Source organism: Hyperoodon ampullatus, assembly GCF_949752795.1.
Source record: "Hyperoodon ampullatus genome assembly, chromosome: 17".
Taxonomy (NCBI): domain Eukaryota; kingdom Metazoa; phylum Chordata; class Mammalia; order Artiodactyla; family Ziphiidae; genus Hyperoodon; species Hyperoodon ampullatus.
The window spans coordinates 13,231,595-13,252,561 of NC_136930.1; the positions used below are offsets into that span (position 1 = coordinate 13,231,595).

General features: G+C 39.6%; 1 protein-coding gene across 1 annotated transcript in view; it reads left to right on the forward strand.

Moving 5' to 3' along the window:
* The window catches only part of LOC307065742 (uncharacterized protein C8orf34 homolog), a gene marked incomplete at both ends in the record, with an annotated part of 318,281 nt that overhangs the window by 35,176 nt on the left and 262,138 nt on the right, over positions 1 to 20,967 (forward strand). The window contains 1 exon segment of the mRNA XM_079722662.1: positions 15,585 to 15,732. Within this exon segment, the coding sequence (XP_079578788.1) occupies positions 15,585 to 15,732 (148 nt within the window).

Sequence of the window (20,967 nt, forward strand, 5' to 3'; positions counted from 1 at the left end):
CTAAGGTCATGTCCCCCACTCACCCCAGCTGAGCATCTTAAAGTTTACAGCCCTTTTGTTTTTTAACATTGAGTTTTACTGATGAGAAGTTTAATATCACTCAGATTCTTTTTATTTTATAAGGCAGCCCTTCTCCCCTTTGACATTTTTTATTATTTTATTTTTGTCTGTGAACTCATAAATTTCATCAGCGTATTTTTAGTTAAGGGTCTTTTCATAATTCTGAGCTCTTTCAGTCTGATGCTTTGGGTATATCTCTTTAGCTTAGGGAATTTTTACTGTATTTTTCTTTGTTTTCTTATCTGCATTGTCAGTGTATTCTTCTGAAATGTTTCTTAAAAGAGTGGTGGGCCTTCCTTATCTTGACTTCCATACCTCTTAATGTATATTTCCCAATTTTTGTATTTTTATTTCATTTATCATTAGATTTATTCAACTTTAGTTTTTAGATCACTACGTTGCCATGAATTTATTTAGTCCTTCCATTTATATTTTGATTTTCACAATTCTATTTTAATCCTAATCGACGCTATATAAAATTTTCCATAGATTTCTTATTTTTCATGGCAGCAAGTTCTTGTTTTATAAATGTAACACTCTTTCCAGTGGTTTCCTGAAATTGCTCTATTTCTTCTCATCTCAGTTGTCTTGCTTATACACTTGCACAATTTTTCCTAAAATTTCTGGTGATTTCTGGTTGTCGATTCATATATATGAATGAAAGATAAGATTTCTTATTATAGGTAGCTTGTATGGGTTCCTCTGTACTTGAGTAGATTCCCTATCTGACCTCTTCCTTGACTGGGAAAGCTGGGTGAATGGGCTTAGAGAGCTTAGCAATCAGACTTCCTTGTACAATATGCAAGTGGAAATCCAGCATTCCCAAGAAAGAAGGGCCCTGCTCTGGGGGTAGAAAGCTTTCCTGTAGTTTACTCACTGGACTCTGTCCTCACCTTCCATGAGATGTGGAGCCCAGGGTTACCTCAAGTTGTACTCTTCTGCTTCTTGGAGTCTACGGCTATTCCTGGAGTCCATTCTTAGACAGATGGCATTGGCAAAGAGTTCTCTGGGGACTTCCCTGGTGGTGCAGTGGTTAAGAATCCGCCTGCCAATGCAGGGGACACGGGTTCGAGCTCTGGTCCAGGAAGACCCCACATGCCACGGAGCAACTAAGCCCATGCACCACAACTACTGAGCCTGAGCTCTAGAGCCCGTGAGCCACAACTACTGAGCCCGCGAGCCACAACTTCTGAGCCCACGTGCCACAACTACTGAAGCCTGTGTGCCTAGAGCCTGTGCTCTGCAACAAGAGAAGCCACCGCAATCAGAAGCCCTCACATCACAATGAAGGGTAGCCCCTGCTCTCCACAACTAGAGAAAGCCCACGCACAGCAACGAAGACCCAATGCAGCCAAAAATAAATAAATAAATAAATTAATTAAAAAAAAAAAAGAGTTCTCTGACCTCACTCTGTGTGTAAAAGCCCCAGCTGCCAACAGCATCCCTTAGAAGAGGGAGATGGGTCTCAACAAGCCCAGCTGCTCCGAATGTAGTTCTTTGATGAATTACACTGATGGCTTCTCCTTGGCCTATGGTTGTTGCTTTAGCTGGAATGGTCTCTCTGGCTCTCTTGGGAAGAAGAGAACTTCCTTCTGGTGTCTTGGGCTGTAGTGTCTTGGCTGTTCTAATGTAACCATTAGTTTTACCCCATCTGCTTAGATCTTCATGCTTTAGAGCTTCTCAAGATTTCCAGTCCATTGATGGCCCTCTTTCTTGTTTTCCCGTGCTATTGTGCTTTCATTTTTTACATGACATCTTTTCTGTTATTCTAATAGGACCTTGGGGCATGAGGCTAGTCATTGTGTAGGTTTGTAAGGTCATTCCACTGTATTATACAAGAAACCAACTTGTATTTAACCTGTTAAACATTACACAGCCACTGTTTCCAAATAGTGTTTGTGGTCTAGGTTCAGTGTTGAGGGAAAATGTTTTTGGTCAAATAAAAATATATAAGCATACACTGCATACTTCATATGTAAAACCATCTTGACAACAGCTGGCAAGATTATTCATTGCCTCAGCAGAGAATGGATTTTATTGAGTGATTGTGAATCTTTCTAAATCACCTTGTGATTTACCAGCTGCAGTGAGCCTAGTCGAACTCAGTGAGGGTTTATTGAAACTGATTGCTGTTTATTGTTCATTAAGGAATTTAGTCCTAAGCACATGATGTCTGTTTTTATCAAAACATATATAACTCTACAAAGCCTACATAGAGTGTGTATATATATATATATATATATATATATATATAAAATCTCTCTCTCTCTCTCTCTCTCTAGATATAGATATAGATATAGCTATAGCTATATATCTAGAGAGAGAGAGAGAGATTTTAGCACATACCTTCTGTGAATGGGGTATTAGGTGTCTGTAAAATAGAAATTTATTACCAGCAATTACTAATGATGTCAATTTGCTCTTTTACTTTCCATAAACCGTAGAGAATATTTGATGCCAGCATGCTGCTAAATTAATTTATGTAAGAATTTCTGTCTATGCTTAATGCCATGACTTTTACTTTAATGTTGGTTTAGGACTAAATGCCTTATCAGTTAACTTTTTTTTTTTTTGTACATTGACTTGGTGTCCTGCATATTAGCTATAATTTTTCTTTGAAAATGAATATATAAATTTGTATATTCATCTAATGTTTTATAATCTTGGGTTTTAATAATAAATAGCTGAAAAAATTTTTTTTTAACTTTTTAATTTATATTGGAGTGTAGCCGATTAACAATGTTGTGATAGTTTCAGGTGCGCAGCAAAGTGACTCAGCGGTACATATACATGTATCCATTCTCCCCCCCAATTTTTTTTGCTGATGAAATATTTCTAATAAAGAGGAAACATTTGTACTTAAATGTTCTAGACTTACTGGATTTAAGGAAAAATTTAAAAATAGACCTATCTTTCAACTGTGTCATCAGATTATATTGCTTACCACCTCAGTTGTAACTTTTATAGACCCCTGGGTGGCTCCCCTATATTCCTCAATAGTTTTAACTCTATAGACGTCTGGGTGGTTTCCCTGTATTTCTCAATAGTTTTAACTCAATATATTGCCATTCTTTCTAATACTACATCTGTGTTCATTCTTGCAATTTTTGTATACATGTAAATGACCTTTCCATCACACTGACCTCTTTGTTGAACTCCTCTCACCCAGTGATCTATTTTTCACCTTCTTTCCTGTCTTAGCCACTCCTGTTGTTGTTACTCAATAACTGCAGTTCTCCGGAGTCTCACTTTCAAGCATCCTTCTCTCCAACCATCTTCTCCTCTTTATCTAGCTCACTGCCTCTAGTATCCCAACCCCAACTTTTCTTTGACCCTACCTGGATGTCCAATCCATTGACCCTACCACATTTTCATTTTCCGTTACCTCTTTGATGTCCTTGCTCAGCTTAATTCTGGGGCCAGTGGCCAGTCGTTATAATTGCTCCATTGCACGTACTCCCAAGTATTGCTACCTTGCCCCTCTCTCAGCTCATCCTACTCAATTAGTTAAACCATAAACCTGCCTAAAGACAAATTTTTGCCTCTTTCATGCCTACACCTATGCAGCTGAACAGGGCTGGGAGAAAAACATGCTACCACACAAACTTGTCTTACTTTGAATTTGTGACAACAAATCTCAAGTGGCCAGGTAATCCTACACTCCTGGGTCACTATTTTTCATTTGTTTCCCTTTTCTCAAAACTCCCAGTCTTCATCTCCCATTCTCTGTTTCTGCTGTTGATGCTTGTTTCCTACTTCCAGACAATTTGAAGAGGAAACCCACAGACCAACAACTGCAGAGCAGGGATACCTTTCTGTTTGGTTCACTGACCACCTGCAATGCACAGTGTCTAGTTTATAGTGAGTGCTCAGTAAATATCTGTTACACAAATAAAAGAGAATGATTGTCATTGTAAAGTAAGCATTGAAAAATATTAATTGAATAATTGCTGTGAACACTATCTGTCTCTTCTGTCTGGCTAGTTCACAGCTCCTTTCCCATGTTCTCGTTGGAACGCTTGGTCTTCCACCACTGAGCCATCCCTTGTTCACTGCTCTGTATGATAGTGAATGGCACTGACACCAGCTCAGTCATTCAAACCCATCACCTGGGTGATTCATTCTTTTTTTTTTTTTTTTTTTAAGATGTTGGGGGTAGGAGTTTATTAATTAATTTATTTAGTTTTGCTGTGTTGGGTCTTCGTTTCTGTGCGGGGGCTATCTCCAGTTGTGGCAAGCGGGGGCCACTCTTCATCGCGGTGCGTGGGCCTCTCACTATCGCGGCCTCTCTTGTTGGGTAGCACAGGCTCCAGACGCGCAGGCTCAGTAGTTGTGGCTCACGGGCCTAGTTGCTCTGCGGCATGTGGGATCCTCCCAGACCAGGGCTCAAACCCGTGTCCCCTGCATTAGCAGGCAGATTCTCAACCACTGCGCCACCAGGGAAGCCCTGATTCATTCTTTAGGCTGTTTTGACCCACTCCTCGCCGGGTCAGGTCTACTTTTAGAAATGTATGTATAAAGTCAGGCCATTGCTTTGCACCCTCACTTAAAACACCACTGTATAGTTCAGTAGTCTCTGAACAGTTTCGGCACATCTTTTCAAAGAGTAAATCAATTTCAATTCCTTAATTAACATCCTTCACTAGCTTTGCATTCCGTTTAAAGTAATATTCAGTCTATAGGTCAACCAACAAAGCCCTGCAAGTTCTGGCATCTGCCTACCTCTTCAACTCACTATTCCCTACTGGCATTTGACAGCTCTTTAGAATATACCAAGCCCCACAATGCCCAGGAGTCTTTGCATTTATTCTTCTCTCTGCCTGAACTGCTAGATTTTTGAAGGTCTGGTTCTAGTTTTACCCTCAGGTCTCAGATAAAATATCATTTCCTCAGAGAGGCTTTCTTGATCACTCCCTGTAATATATCTTACCCCCATTTGTCTAATATATTCTCTGTCTTTTTTCCATAGAACTTTCTAGAATCTATATTTATTTTACTTATTGATTTTATTGTTTATTGTCTTACTCTTCCAAAGAATGTAAGCTCCCTAATCCCTGGGCCATGCCAGTCTTGTTTATTCCGAGATGAGAGCCTACTATAAATATGTGATATGAAAGTGAAAGATATATCAAGGGAACTTTTGCTCTCTGTAGAATCTAGAGCATCTTATCATAAGAGATGAAACCACAGGTTGGGGACTGTGTTTAGGTAGTTTTGAATGCTATGAAGGGAGGTATGTGGGGTTTGTTTGTTTTTTGTGGGGATTTTTTTTCAGGTAATAATGCAGCTACAGAAGGTTTTTAGTAAAGTTATTGACATGATTTATTCATTTATTCATTCTTTCTTTTAGCACATGTGCCAGGAACTGTTCTTTGATCTTGGGAAACAAAGATGTCTAAGACATGTTTCCTGACCTCAAGAACTCTTCAGAGAGCTGAACTGGTAAACACATGATTTAATACAGTGGCATGAGTGTTGTGTACAATTGTATTTGTAATATTATTCAAACACTTACTATGCCTAACTAACTCTGCTTGGAGCTGATCAGAGCCTTTTTTTTTTTTTATTCCATGTGGTTCCTATTATGCTGGTGACTTCTTTGAAGCTATATTTAGTAGGCATCTGTGTCATCATTTGCCCACAATTCCTTCTTCTTTTAATAAATGCCATTTTAAACATTCATATGGCAATTAAAAAGGCTATAATTTTCTTCATGTCCTTACGACTCTAGCCTCAGTTGGATAGCTCCAGGTGGGCACCTGATCAATACGTCCACTCTATCTCTGCTGGGAATATTTATATTTAAGACCCAGAGACTCAAAGTTCACTTCTGTCTGTTGATCTAAGATGTAGGAGCTAAGTAGGTTGGCTGTATGTGACTGTGTAGCACTGCAGTCCTGGAAGACCAGGAATCATGTTTCCTAGCAGGCGGAGAAAGCCAGATGCAAAGAAAGATAAAGGATGTGGCCAGATGAGAGACGGAGAGAGACATGTGGCAGGTTTCAGGTGCTTGCCTCCACTTGTTCCTGAGACTGAGCATCATCACTGCACTTCCTGTAGATTGGCTGTCCAACCCATTCCGGAATCCATAAGCCAAAATATCCACCTATTCATCCAAGCTAGAGGTTTGACTGAGCCATACTCTTTTTCCAATATTATCATTGTTTTCAGTTTTATTGTGATTTAATTGACATACAGCACTGTGTAAGTTTAAGGTGTACAGCATAATGCCTTCACGTACATATATTGCAAAATGATTACCACAGTAAGTTTAGTTAACATCCATCATCTCATATAGTTACAAAACAAGAGAAAATCTTTTTAAAATCCCTAGAAAAAGCTAGATTTTTAAGAAAGAAATATGGTTGAATTCTCAAAAGGAATAACGGGGAAAAAAATGGAAAGTAATCCCAATATATAGATACAGTGAAATTATCTTCAAGTTCAAAAAGCAAAAAACGGACATTTCTGTGCAAACCAAAACACATAGAATTTGTCACCACTAAAAGAAAGGTATTCCTTATGCTGCTGAGAATAATCCCAGATGGATGGTTAGAGATGAATAAAGGTATAAAAGCAATAAAAATGGTAACTATATGGGTACATATAAATGTATGCTAATGGCATGAAATAAAAATTAAAAACGCCTTGTGGGGTTTAATATATGTGTATATATTTCATATATAATTTTATATATTATATATATGTTATATATGTAATTATAGTACACAACAATAAAAATAAAAGCCAGGGGTGATAAGTGGTATCAAAGTATTCTAAATTCCTTGCAAAATCTGAGATGAGGGAAAAATACCAATTAATACTTAATGTAGATAAGTCAAGTATTAATTTTTAATCTCTGGGTAACCACTAAAAGAATCTTAAAAGTGTGTATAACTTTCAGACTAACAGAGGGAAAAGTAGAATAAATTTCTATCAACCCGAAGAAAATAAGAGAAAAATGAACATAATCTTGGCAGAATAACTAGAAAGGTGATAGAAACAAAATAGGATGATTTTTTCCACAAGACATTAGAGTTATTGTATAGCTCTAGTCATTAAGATATTGCAATGATGGTATAAGATTGACAAATAGATTAATGAAATAAAATGTAGTTCTAGAAATAGGCCCATACATATATGGTCCCTTTGATTTGTGACTCTTTTAGGATGGAATCAGAGTAAGGCTTACTAAGTAGTAGTGTTCACCTAGGATGGTCCAATGTATCCATAACCAATTTGAAGGTATCCTTGCCATAGAGACAGAAATGTGGACATCCTTTCCTTAGATCATCGGTTCCAAAAGGAAGTGCTGGGTGTGCACTATGAAATTTCTTCATTCTGTCATGCTGAGCACCCTGTTTTAGTTACACATTATTTATAAATGACAAAAGGCTAAAATAAAGTAATTCTTACTCAACTGAGGGACAGCCTCCTTACTCAACTTCTACGTACATCTACTACTTCCACCATGGATTGATTTAGTTATTTTCTTTGAGTCATGAAGTGCTTACGTATTTCTGCTGAGTTTCACCTCTATTGCACTCCTACAGAGATATTTTCAAGACCATGGAAAGTCCTACCTAACATCAAAATAGTTGCGTTGATAGACTATACACTGATATATAGGATATATCAATAGATATAGGATAGATATATCAATAGATATATCAATAGATATATATATCAATAGATATATTGATATATCAATAGATATATATATAGGATATATCAATAGATATAGGATAGATATATATCAATAGATATATCAATAGATAAGGATATATATATATATCCTTAACTAAAAGTATTTCCATATGGTATGCTAATATTTCTCTGGAGACCTTGATGTTTGTGTAGAAATTTAACTACAAGCTTGTATGTTTATATGAAAACTGTTTCAAAGTGGATACTAAATATTCAATAATTAAATACTAAATCTACTTTAGCATCTCTAATACAGCAATGTCATCTCTGAATTAGAGGAGGGATTAATAGGTATTAGGCAAAATATTCTGTCACTTGTCACCTGCTGGTTAAATTTATTATTTGTCTATATTATTAAAAACAGAGAGAATTTAGTATCTAAAATTCAGCTCTAGAACTTAGAATGATTTTTTTTTTTTTTTTTTGTGGTACGCGGGCCTCTCACTGTTGTGGCCTCTCCCGTTGCGGAGCACAGGCTCCGGACGCAGGCTCAGCGGCCATGGCTCACGGGCCCGGGCGCTCCGCGGCATGTGGGATCTTCCCGGACCGGGGCACGAACCCGTGACTCCTGCATCGGCAGGCAGACTCTCAACCACTGCGCCACCAGGGAAGCCCTGATTATTTTTTAATTGTGGTATTTTCATTATTCTTAATCTTCATTATAAAACTACTCTTTTTTTTTTTTTTTACTTTCCCTAACTGGATTATATTCTATAATATATAACGAGGTAAATTAGTTGCCTTTTACTGTGTATTACAAATGAGTATCATAACCTAATTTTATATTAAATGATATTTAAGAAGGACCAAAGAGTCTTTCAAAACAGGGGTGAGAATTTCTTATTCCCTAGGCCTGTATGGTTGTGTTTGGATGCGTGGCTAAGATCGTTTGCATCGGTGGGTTGTTGGTGAGGGGCAGGTGACCTGAAATAAGCAGGGAGTTAACACACACCTTTGTAAAAGTGCATGTATCCTAGTTGGGTTGTGCATCTTGTATGCAGTCCTTGAATGTATAGTGAGTGGTTAAATCTATGGAATATACCTGACACTTGTGCATATCAAACTCAATAAATAACTGATACTTTTAATTATTGCTATTCACATTGCTTCCTTTCCTGTTGAGCTCAGCCTTCCAGTGAAATCTCAGTTCTGATTGGGAATGAGAGAACGTTTAGGGTGGGCCTGGGCATGGTCCTGAGGTGGAGGAAGGTTGATTAACCAGAGGACAGTTTGAGTTCTGTGAACGGGAGTCTGACCGGAAAACATCAAACAGATGTCTGTCCCCTTCTCACTTGTGCATGGAAACCTAGATGCTGCATTGGAACCTATTTGTTGCCAAAGCCAAAACTCATAACAGAGCCTAGAGGTGTAATGAAGCAGAAAAAAAAAAATGTCCTCCATTCTACTTCTATTTAGAAAAATGGAATGAATGAAAAGGCAAGGGTTCTGGTGGGGGTGGAAACCAAGTGGGATTCTATCAGTTGGGAATGCTGACATCAATTTAAAATAAGGCTGTTTCAGAAAAATAAGCTACTTTGGAGACAACTGATTTTCAGGTGGATAGTCTCTCATTTATTTGTTGACAATTCAATGCCCACTAACTACCTATTTATGAAAAACAGGTGGTGGTGGAGAGGGTGAGTGTTTGGAAGGTTGTGATCTCATGCAAATTTTTAATAAGACCTAATTAAAAAGAGAAAATTGAAACATATGCAGATTTAGAATGAATTAATTCAGCTGTCAGATCTTAATGCCAGCTTTGAACTAAAATATTCTACAGATGGTAATGTGCCACATGCCAATTAATATTTAAGATAATTATGGTGTTGAGTAAAAAATATATTTGATTGACACCACTTCCATTATTACTATAGTGTAATATCCTTTATATTTATTGATTTAACAAAAAGACTATATGATGAGAAAGTCCTGAGATTTTGGAAATGGTTTTAATTTTGTTTCCTGATAACTTTCTACTGAGGCTAGTACTTACCTCTCAGGAAATGAAGTAAGAAGTAACTTACTCCCAAGTAAGAAGTTAAGTAAGTAAATTTTTAGGCAGAATGCCATGCTGTCTGTTTGTTGTGTGACCTGAAGCAAGGATTCTTAACCTGGAGTCAATGAAACCTTAGAGGGTTAGCCCATGGATGGGTAAACACCCAGGAATATTATGTAAGATTTGATGTTTGTGTGTATACATGTAGTTTTTGGTTTTTTAACCAAGAGAGTCCATAGCTTTCATCAGATGAAAAGAATCTATTAAAATGTTTTCTACTGTTGCCTGATTACTCATTCCCTTAACTACTCACACATTATTTAATAATAAATGACTATGATGAGCTACCAACTCACTCATGGTTTTGCTTTTATCTAGTGGATGTTAAAATTAAAATGTATTTTGCGACAGTCATTATTGCTAGTTAGCATTCATTCTCCAACTTATTAATTATGGCTATGCTCTATATAGTACAAGGTTATAATAGCCCTAACTTCCATGTATTCACATGATGTATAATACAAATTTGCAGTCAGTAATTAATGATTTATGTTCCCTAGATTCTTTTTCAAAATTTTTAAAAATAATGTTATCTTCCTATATATTTATGTTTTAAAAATAAATATATTTGAATTGGTAACAAAATTATAATTAACAAAAAAGGATACATATCAATGCAGGGGCTGTCTCAATATTCATGAAGTTAAAGACTGCAGTTTATACTAAACTGTATTAAGAGAGCATTAATTAGTTTTATAATCAGAAAAAGTAAAGCCAATAAAAAGATGCAATGTACATAGTCTATCAAAAACATATGCTATAAAAATACCTGACAAAAATGGTAATAACAGTAGTAATAATAAACATATAAATATATACAAATAATATAGAAATATATAAAAGCAATAATAAACTTGAAAATATTAGCTAACACCACCTTTGGGTAGATCATTAAGGGGGGTTTAGTCAGGAAAACAGAAGCAACTCCATATCTGGGTTATATAGGGTTGAATACAAATAAGTTTGCATGATGGAGAGTTAGAAGGTTGGGGCACAGCGGCCAGGGAAATGCTGTCTGTCGCCAAAGGTGGAGGAGCCCACCCTGAAAATCACCACCTGGATATCCAAAGCAAGTGGTTTTCAATTCCTTGCCTGGAAGCTGCTGCAGTTCTCCAGTACTTTTGTACCACTCCTACAGCTATCCCAGTCTGCAGTGGAGGTTTCCACAAATTTGCTGGGAAGCTGATGTGAATCCCTCATCTGCCATCACATCTGCTTGCAATCAACTCCAGAGATTAATTTCTTCTGCTTCTCTTACTTTCTAAGTCTTCTATGAATTCCTCACATTGGGATTCTGTACTCTAACCCAGATCATATAAAGAAGATTCTGGGAAACAGTTCCCAGCCTTAGAAAGAAATGTTATAGGCCTCCCATCACAATAGGCTACATATATCCCAAGCACTTTATGAATGCTTTGCGATCATTATCTTACTTAATCCTCTTGGCAACCGTATCATGTAGGTACTATTATCATCCACATTTAGTAGATGAAGTATTGAACGTTAAAGTGATTGAGTTTCTTGCCCAAAGTCATACAGCTACTAAGTAGAAGATGAGTGATTTGAAAAAGTGTCCATAAGATTTCATTCAAAGCCTCTGTGTCTAATTGCTGCCTTATCCTGTTTCTTCTATTGCATCTCGCTTACGTCGGTAATATTATTGATATCAATTAACTACGAGTTAAATCCTCTGTTGAGGACAGCTGCTAAAATATTTTGTTTGCAACTTGAATGCCCCATCTTTAACTAGCCTTTGAGTGCAAACAGGGTCACATTAAAATTAATACCTTTATTTTATCAATTCCCAAGCCCTTGGCCTAAAATTTCCACAAAGTTTTTGTTCCAGGACAGGAGTGCTATTGCCATTTCCATTGTTGCAAGTTATTTATGCCCACAGCCAAAACCTCCCAGGGATCCTTGGCTAAAGGAAAGCTTGAAAACCACCGAAGGAGCAAATGAGGAGGGCGACCCATACTACAGGCCTGATTCCTGGTTGACAGGCAAGGGTATTAGTAGAAGCTGCTCAGGCGGGGACCCTCCAAACCTTCTTGCCAAAGTTCAGGGCAGCCTCTGAGCCTAAGGCCTGAGCTCTGGGGAGGGCTCTCGTCACGGAACTGTCAGGCGGGGACCCGGGCCCTGGTCCTCCTGGTCCTCCGAGCTGGGGAGCATCCTCATTGGGTCCGAGGCTGAAGTCTCTGGTGTGGGCAAGGCAGGAGGGTGGGGTTTCTGGCTCCAGACACGATTCAGTACATACAGGGATACCCTGGCACACTGCAGCCAGCTCCTGGGGCGCTGGGGTCGCCATCCAGACCGTGGCAGGGTTCCCGGGCTCTGCAGACGGCGTCCTGGGACAGGCTTGGGGCAGCGGCCCAAAAGCCACGTCGGTGTATCTGCCTCGGGACAGCTGCGGGGGCGACTGCATTCTGGGGCAGGAAGAGGGTGACACCCCAGGGACCCTTGCTGGGGAGCCTGCTCTCAGGCGCTCGGGCACCGCTAGGGCTCGGGAGTGGCGGTCGGGGTTCCCCGGACCCGCCTCTGCGCCGGAGTCCGCGCCCCAGAGTGCGCCTGCGCGGGGCCGCCTTCCGGCAGAGCGGGAGGCGTCGGTGGAGCGCGTTGTTGCCGCGCCGGCTGGCGTCCGCGCGGGCGACGGGCGGCCCAGTAGGGGAAGGCCGGATGCAGCGTCGCTCTGTTGGTCAGGCTCTGACACCCAGGAGTTCCATGGCACAACTCTTACGCTCAGGGTAAGAATAGTAAATGAGCCGCACTCTCCCTCCCTGGAAGCACAGAACATTCTCTAACGGCGTTCGGCCTCCATCCCCGACACTGGCCCGCTCTTCTGGAATACTCTTTTCCTTATGGTGGCCGGTCCCTGACCACCTTCTGCGGTCGGGTGTCTCTCTTCCACCTGACCTTCAAGGTGCGCGGCTCCTTTCTCATCTCCTCGGTCTGTGGGCCCCTCGGTTCTATCTCTGTGTGTCTCAGTCCTAGTGGGGAAACCAGTCTTTTTATTGCCAGTAACATCTTTGCACATCTAAGGATTTAAAATGTTCACGTCTGGGAAAGAGTTTAAGTCCTCAGAATCATTAAAGTCTGAATGCCAGTGGATATACATGGATTGAGTGAGAAGCAGGGTAATTCCTCTTATAAATGCAATAATCTAGAACTAGACTCTTGATCAGCCAAGATACCCAATACACCTTATTGCAAACATTAGCTTTTCATTTTGTTTATGACGGTTTTTGTCCTGTGTCTTTAATCTCGCATGTTCATTCATGGAATATAAAGGTATCCAAAACTAGCTACTAGATGGATGCTATTTAAAAAAAAATTAACAGTGACTACTTGGTCTATTATGACTGTATGGTCCATCTCCTAAAGACAATATAGGGACACTTCAGTTTATTTTAAAAGGAAAAAAACCCAGAAACTTTCCATCTAACTTAAAAGTTAAAAAAAAAAAAGTGCATGAGATCTTCAGAGATTTCAGGGTAGAAATTGCTTTAGCTTTAAAGGCCTGTTATCTGACCTAATTTTGCTTTATCGGAGTGCCCAGGCCTTCTGTGACGAGAGTAATCTAGTTGGTCCTTCTATTTATTTTTCTCTCTATTTTCTCATAGCTTTTGTAATGTACAGTTAATTTAAATAGAATATAATGCATCTTTTCTACAGTAGCAAAATCTAAAATGTTTTAAATTATGTTCCACTTCTGTGTAATTGGGTTTTTTTTTTTTTTTTTTTTTTTTTTTTTTTTGCGGTACGCGGGCCTCTCACTGTTGTGGCCTCTCCTGTTGCGGAGCACAGGCTCCGGACGCGCAGGCTCAGTGGCCATGGCTCACGGACCCAGCTGCTTCGCGGCATGTGGGATCTTCCCGGACCGGGGCATGAACCCGTGTCCCCTGCATCGGCAGGCAGACTCTCAACCACTGCGCCACCAGGGAAGCCCTGTAATTGGGTTTTAATTGAACTTTGCATTGCTCTACCGTGTAGAGGAATGACCTCTTAAGTTATAACCATAATAATTGAGACTTTAAATAACAGAAGGAGACCTTTGCCAACTGGTTGTTTGCTTACTGTTTTTTAGAATATAAAAACGTCTTATGTTTGTCTGACAAATATTTTGCTTCACAGTGTGTTCATGGTAGAAATCCTTTCCTCTTTTTAGTTCCAACTTTATGTTCAGTCTGCACATTTTTGATATACCTTGAATTATTTTATCCATGTCTCTGAGATCAACTTGGAATCTTGTCATCTATAAAATCCATTTAGCCTCTACTCAGATAAATCCATGTGTTTCTAGACTATTATAAATGTCAACAAATATCCCTGAGATATGACAGCAGTTTCTTGTGTAGGAGTTCAGAAGAGTGTGTTTTGCTGGGCTAAGAAATCTATGGATGTTTTAATTGTTGTTTATTAGGACAATAAGGGATTTGAATTTCTAATATTTACCTGGGGTCAGTAAACCAAATATTCATTGATTCATTGAACACCACCTATGAACTAGGTAGAATCTAGACCCTAAGGAGAGAGTAGAGATCAAACCAGGCTGGTCCTTGGTCTTACTGCTGTAGTAGCAGGGGGAGAAGAGTCAGGCACAGACTGATGAGCAAATATTAAATGAGATGATTCTGGAGAGTGCTAAATACTGCGAAGAAGATAAAGAAGTGATAAAAGCTTATGAAGATTCATTAGGGTAAAGCTTTTTAAAGAAGATATCATTAGAGACTGAATGATGACAAGCCAGCCATCTGAACATCCTGGAAAAGAGCATTCAAGGCAAAGGAAATAGGCCACCAACAAAAAAAGACAATGGGTTGGGGAATTTCCAGTATCCCTTCCATTAGCAGTCCTAATACCTGATACCCAGTGTATCACTAGAACCACTGCCTCTCACAGAATCTGAACTTAAAATGACAACTGACAGACTAGAATTCTGGGCTAAACCCAACATGATGAAATGTGACTAATATGAATCTAAAGTGGTGCATGCAAGTTCACAAACCCAGTTGCACAGCACAAAGTGATGTTCAGTTGGCTTGGCAGCTGTTCATCAGAGCACAGTCTGGGGATTCTAATGGACCACAAATTGGCACTTACTCTTGCTGTTCCTGACTGGCAAAAACAATGTGTAGATATTACCCTTAAGCAGATTTCTCCCCAATTTAAAGCATCATTAGAGCTGTCTAAAAATGGGACTCTCCATTGCTTCACTCGTTAAAAAAAAGAAAGAAAGTACAAGAACAAGAAAGAATGAATACCTATCAGGGCTTTTGGAAAAAGGAACTTCTGATGGGGAACCAGTTGAAGACATTTTTTGGTTTCTGTGAAGCTGTGACTTGTTACTTGTTTCTTTCATTCCAACAACATTTTCTTCATTTAGGGATATTTATATATAGTTAAGAAAGAAAAATGATATTGGTATATAAGGCATATGGTGAGGTTTATTGAAAAGTTAATATATAATGGCATCTCTCAAAATAGTAATCTGAAGTTGAAAATTCTTTTCAGAATAAAGTTCTAGTATGTTTTTGGACAAATATAATAATAAAAATAAATATATCTTGCCTTTGCCATGTATTAGCTGTGTAACACAGTTTACTTCTCTGCACTTCAGTTTCCTCAAGATTTGGGCAATAACTTGTGCTTGCCTGAAAAGATTATGATGAGGATTAAATTAGTTGTAGTGCTTGGCAGTAATAAGTTATATATACGTGTTTGCTGTTATTATTAGATGTAAACATACGCTTTACTTTGCCTTCAGGAATTAATGACCAAGTTAATTACTGAGACACCTGATCAGCCAATCCCATTTCTCATTGACCATCTTCAGTCTAAACAAGAAAACCGTGGACACCTTCAAAGAACTTTATCTGGATCTGCAGCTCTCTGGGCAGAAAGTGAAACATTAGGTAAATGAAAAATATATTTTGCAGTTAATGTTAATACATTTAAACTAAAATTTACGAAAGTCTTTCTCTTTATAATGAGTAAATCTAGGTGGTTGCCTAGGGTTTCATGTATTCATCGGAGACTTCATCTGTATGCTAAAATTTGTCAAAAAATATTCTTGAATTTGAATATATTGTTATGTATTAGCTTCAAAATATGGGCATCTTTGTATTCAATCTGAATAGAAATAAGATTCAGATTTGCATGAAAAGCTTTCGTTTCATATGAATGAAAACTAATTATTTTAAACTTCTTATCTTTTTATGAAGAATTTGAATTAAGTGCTTATGGAGCTCATCTGTGTAGAAAGATAAACAGTAGATTTCTACAGTTACCTTTTTTGTAGCCCAAATGGATAATTACTCTCTGATTCCCTCAGTTCTTTTTTTTTTTTTTTTTTTTTTTTGCGGTACGCGGGGCTCTCACTGTTGTGGCCTCTCCTGTTGTGGAGCACAGGCTCCGGACGCGCAGGCTCAGCGGCCATGGCTCACGGGCCCAGCCGCTCCGCGGCATGTGGGGTCTTCCCAGACCGGGGCACGAACCCGTGTCCCCTGCATCGGCAGGCGGACTCTCAACCACTGCGCCACCAGGGAAGCCCCCCTCAGTTCTAATTTTACCTTATGTAGTAAGTTCAACCTGAGGAAGCTTTATTCACTCTATTGGGGAACCAGCCTTACCAAGTATTCAATAGCCTTACCTCCCCAATAAGCACTGGTGATATAATTGGGTAGACGTGACTTTGATTTTTATTTATAAAATGTGTGTCCGACAGCTTATTTCTTTTACACCCTGGTCTGTTAGTTTGGAATTAGTATTTACTTCCAAACCCAAATCCCCACTCCCCCCAGACCTGTTGCTTGCGTAGCTGACTCCTCACCTGACTCCCATGGTATCTGACTGACAGGATTCCAGATGCTCCTGGGGATAACACCATCGCTTCTCTTCTCTTCATGCTCTATGGGATCCCATGAAAGGATTTTGGTTTTCTTTGGCTGTATTCTCACGTTGGTGCCTAAAGTGGGTAGCGAATAGGGTATCCTCTGAAGAATGTAGACAACTCTGGTGTTAGTTATCCATACAGAAGTTCTCTGCTGCATACAGGAAACTAGAATATGAGCTTTTGGCATACAAAAGAGGGGACTCTTGGCTTTTCTTGGCCTCACTGTCTTATTGTTAGATTCTTCGTAGGGTGGCTTTTAGGCATAGGCTCTGGTTTGTAGCTGCAAAGAAGGCACCATTCTTCTGAAGGTGGACCAGATAAACATCTGTGAGCTCATTGAAGCTGATATGAGCCCATATTTATAAATTATCATATCTGAAGAGACAGTAGTGTATTAAATTCTGTAGCTTTAATCAGCAGACATTTAATATCTCACATTTTTCACAGGTCAGAGGTCTGTGCAGGGTTTAACTAAATCTTCTGTTGAATCTGCAAAGCTGCAAATCAAGGTGTTGGAGGCTGGAATAGAATCTGTTTCCAAGCTCATTCAGGTTGTCGGCAGAATTAATTTCCTCGCAGCTGTATGACTGAGGTCCCTGTTTTCTTCCTGGATCTCAGCCAGGGGCTGTTCTCAGCAAATAGGTACAGCCCACAGTTCTTTGCCACATGACTCTTGCATCCTGGCAGCTTATTTCTTGAACAAGTCAGGGAATTTCTTTCATTCAAGTTTACTAAGATGGAATCTTATATAATACAATGTAATCATGGCATTGATATCCCATTACCTTTGCCATATTCTGTTAGTTTGGTGCAAGACAAAGGTCCTGTCTACGCTCAAGGGGAGGGAATTATTTAGGGCATAACATCACGGGACAGATGTCAGGGGGGATCACTTTAGAATTCTGACTAGCACAAGTACTTAATGACTCATTGCTTGGAGAGGGAAGGAGATTATTATAACTTCCAGTTTACTAGGGTAATGGCATAAGTGCTTGTTTAATAAAGCAAGATGGGAACACAGGACTAAATTTATGAAGACCCATAATAAGTCCAGTTCCTTTGGATGAATTTGAATTTCTTGTGGGGTATCTTAGTAGATAATTCCAGCAGGCTGTTGGATATGAGTCTAAAACTCTGGGAATGGGTTAAGGCAGGAGTCGCAGGTATGGCATTCAGGACTGTACACAATAAAACCATGTGAGTGGGAGAATGGGAGTAGTTGTGTTCAAATTTAGAATAGGAGATGGACTAGGAGAAGGCAAGGGTGAGATGATATCTTTTGCCTTAAATTCTGCCTGTTTATTAGGAAGTGAGGTTGTCTGCTGAGGGCAAGAGGTTTGGGGATTGAATAGGGGAGATGGAAGTGAATGATATTAATTGTGAAAAGTCACCATGGGGAAGAAAGGAAGAGTTGGCAAAGGGAAATAAAGAAGACTAAAGCGGTTCTGGGGCTTCTCTGAAGTTCAAGGCATGAATTACTCATGGAAACCATGGGCAAGATTGTGATTTTTCCCCCCAGTGCCCAGAAGTGCTGGGAGGAGGGACAGAAGAGCCTTTTGAGAGACTGATGACAACTGTGGTCGTGCCCTAGTGAGGACGGAGGGTGGAAGAGCAGTTCTGCGAAGGAGCTGAGGGTATTTGTGGGTAAACTGTGCAAGTGATCGAAGCACATGGTCCGGTATGAGAGGGTAGGGAACAAGGAAACAGTGTAGACATAAAAAGCTAGTCAGGGCTTCCCTGGTGGCGCAGTGGTTGAGAATCTGCCTGCCAATGCAGGGGACACGGGTTCGAGCCCTGGTCTGGGAGGATCCCACATGCCGCGGAGCGGCTAGGCCCATGAGCCACAACTACTGAGCCTGCGCGTCTGGAGCCTGTGCTCCGCAACAAGAGAGGCCGCGACAGTGAGAGGCCGGCGCACCGCGATGAAGAGTGGCCCCCACTCACCACAACTAGAGAAAGCCCTCGCACAGAAACGAAGACCCAACACAGCAAAAATAAATAAATAAATTAATAAACTCCTACCCCCAACGTCTTCTTTAAAAAAAAAAAAAAATGGTCTCGCAAAAAGCTAGTCAGAGAGCTAAAACCCTTTGAGAGGCCTGTGAAGGGGGGTGTGGTGAAAACATGAAAGATGGAGAAGCACAGGGAAATTGTGGTATTTGGGATCAAGACTTTTGAGGTGGAACGATTCCAGATGATGGGAACATCCTGTGGGTGCCCTGAGTTCGGGGGTGTCTGATGTCCAGGGAAGTGAAGCTCTTTAGAGTTGAGGAGGGCAGTGAAGTATGAGGTTCAGGGCATGGTTTGTTTAAGGATCAAGAGGTCACCAGAGTTTCATGCTCGCTGTTAAAAGGTCAAGGATGGGCTTCCCTGGTGGCGCAGTGGTTGAGAGTCCGCCTGCCGATGCAGGGGACACGGGTTCGTGCCCCGGTCCGGGAAGATCCCACATGCCGTGGAGCAGCTGGGCCCGTGAGCCATGGCCGCTGAGCCTGCGCATCCAGAGCCTGTGCTCTGCAACGGAAGAGGCCACAGTGGTGAGAGGCCCGCGTATAGCAAAAAAAAAAAAAAAAAAAAAAAAGGTCAAGGGTGATGGTGCCAGTGTCTCGAATAGGGCTGCGGCAGTAATCAGGATGCAGTAATGAAGAGGGGTGAGCGGTAGAGACAGGCAGCACTTACCACAAGAGAGGAGAGACTTTCAGCTGAACGTGGATGGACCAGAAAAACGCAGTCTGTGGCAGGTGACACGTGGGGGAATGAACACCCTCCATTCCAGGAAACTGCAGAGGAGGGAGTGCCCCTTGTGGAGAGAATGAGTGGCTCTTCTGACTTGAAGGAGGGGATTTGAAGATAGAGGGCTGTTTGTTTACCGTGGAACGTAGGCCCCAGAAGGTGAAGAGGAAAGATTTTAGAGGGAAGGGTATGGCGGGAGGGAGAAGGAAAGCATAGACTGATTCTGGGAGGTGAATGTTAACTGTGAAGTTATAATTCGGGTGACAGTAAATAATGCCAGTTTAAACTGTAACTGTAATTTTGAATTATTTCTTTGGGTGCTTTTTCTAATTAGTTAGAAAATGTCTCAGTCGTCAAAATATATAGGTCAGTACTTTTTGAAAGTATCTGAAGGTGCCCTCTTTTTGTTTTTAAATGTATCCAGCATCTTGGGACATAACATCTTCTCAGAAGTCTGTCATTTAATGTCTAGGAGAAAATTGAAAGCAGCCTTGTTTTTACTCATTTTTCGATATTCTGTTATTAAATACTTATGGGATTTGTTTTTTCTTTATTTCTGATATTCCAAAGTTTTACTGGGACTACATCTAGATGTTTGTCTTTTTTCTTTAATTTTTCATTTTATTCAGTGAATCCTTTCAATTAGCAAACCCAGGTCTTCAGCCTAGAACAGTTTCTTCTTGTGTACTTAGTGTTTCTGTTGTGTTTGTTTTGATTTCTTCTTCAAGAAAATCAACTATGTATAAATTGAGTTTTCTTTACTTTATTGATAACTCTAGGGAGGTTTGTCAAGCATGTTCTCTGTGTCACTGATTCAGTTTTCTGTAGTATTGATTTTCTCTTTCTGGCTTTGTACACAGATTTAAATGTTGGTATGTATTGCATTTTAGCTTCCTGTCAGTGTTTCCTTATCTTCTTTAATTTCTCTTAGCAGTTATATTTTTATAGTTTTATCTCTTTTCTCATTTCTTTTTGCTTCACAGAGTCTATTTTCTTTTATTTTTATTAAGAAGATAAAATAGCCACGTTCTAAAATTTAAAGGTTTTTTCATACTAAATCTTTCCCCAAACTGTGAATTTCCTCTGTATTTTGAATGATCTATTTTTGTTTTTTATATTGAATCTTCCTTCTTAAAATGATATTTATTTTCTGTTTGTTTGAATTTAAATGAGGAGTGTTCTGTCTAGTTTCAGGTTTGTCAATAAATAGTGTAGGTAGACTCTTCTTTTTTGTTTGCTCACCATATAACTTGGAACCATTTAGTTTTCAAAAATTTGGGGGAGACAGGTGAAATCATGGTTGCTACTAAAATTTCCAGTATCAGTCAAATCCTGTAGGTCTCTGCTAGACTGACAAGTGACTTTCTGTCTCTCATCTCTTTTTCACCGACTAAATAAGAACAGTATCATTGCTGGAATATTTAAATTAATGTGGATTTCTTTTTCTTTCCAATAGTGGAGCATTTAAAAAGCCACAAAATCCAATATATCATTGTTTCTGGCTCCTTTTAGTTTTTCTTTGTAT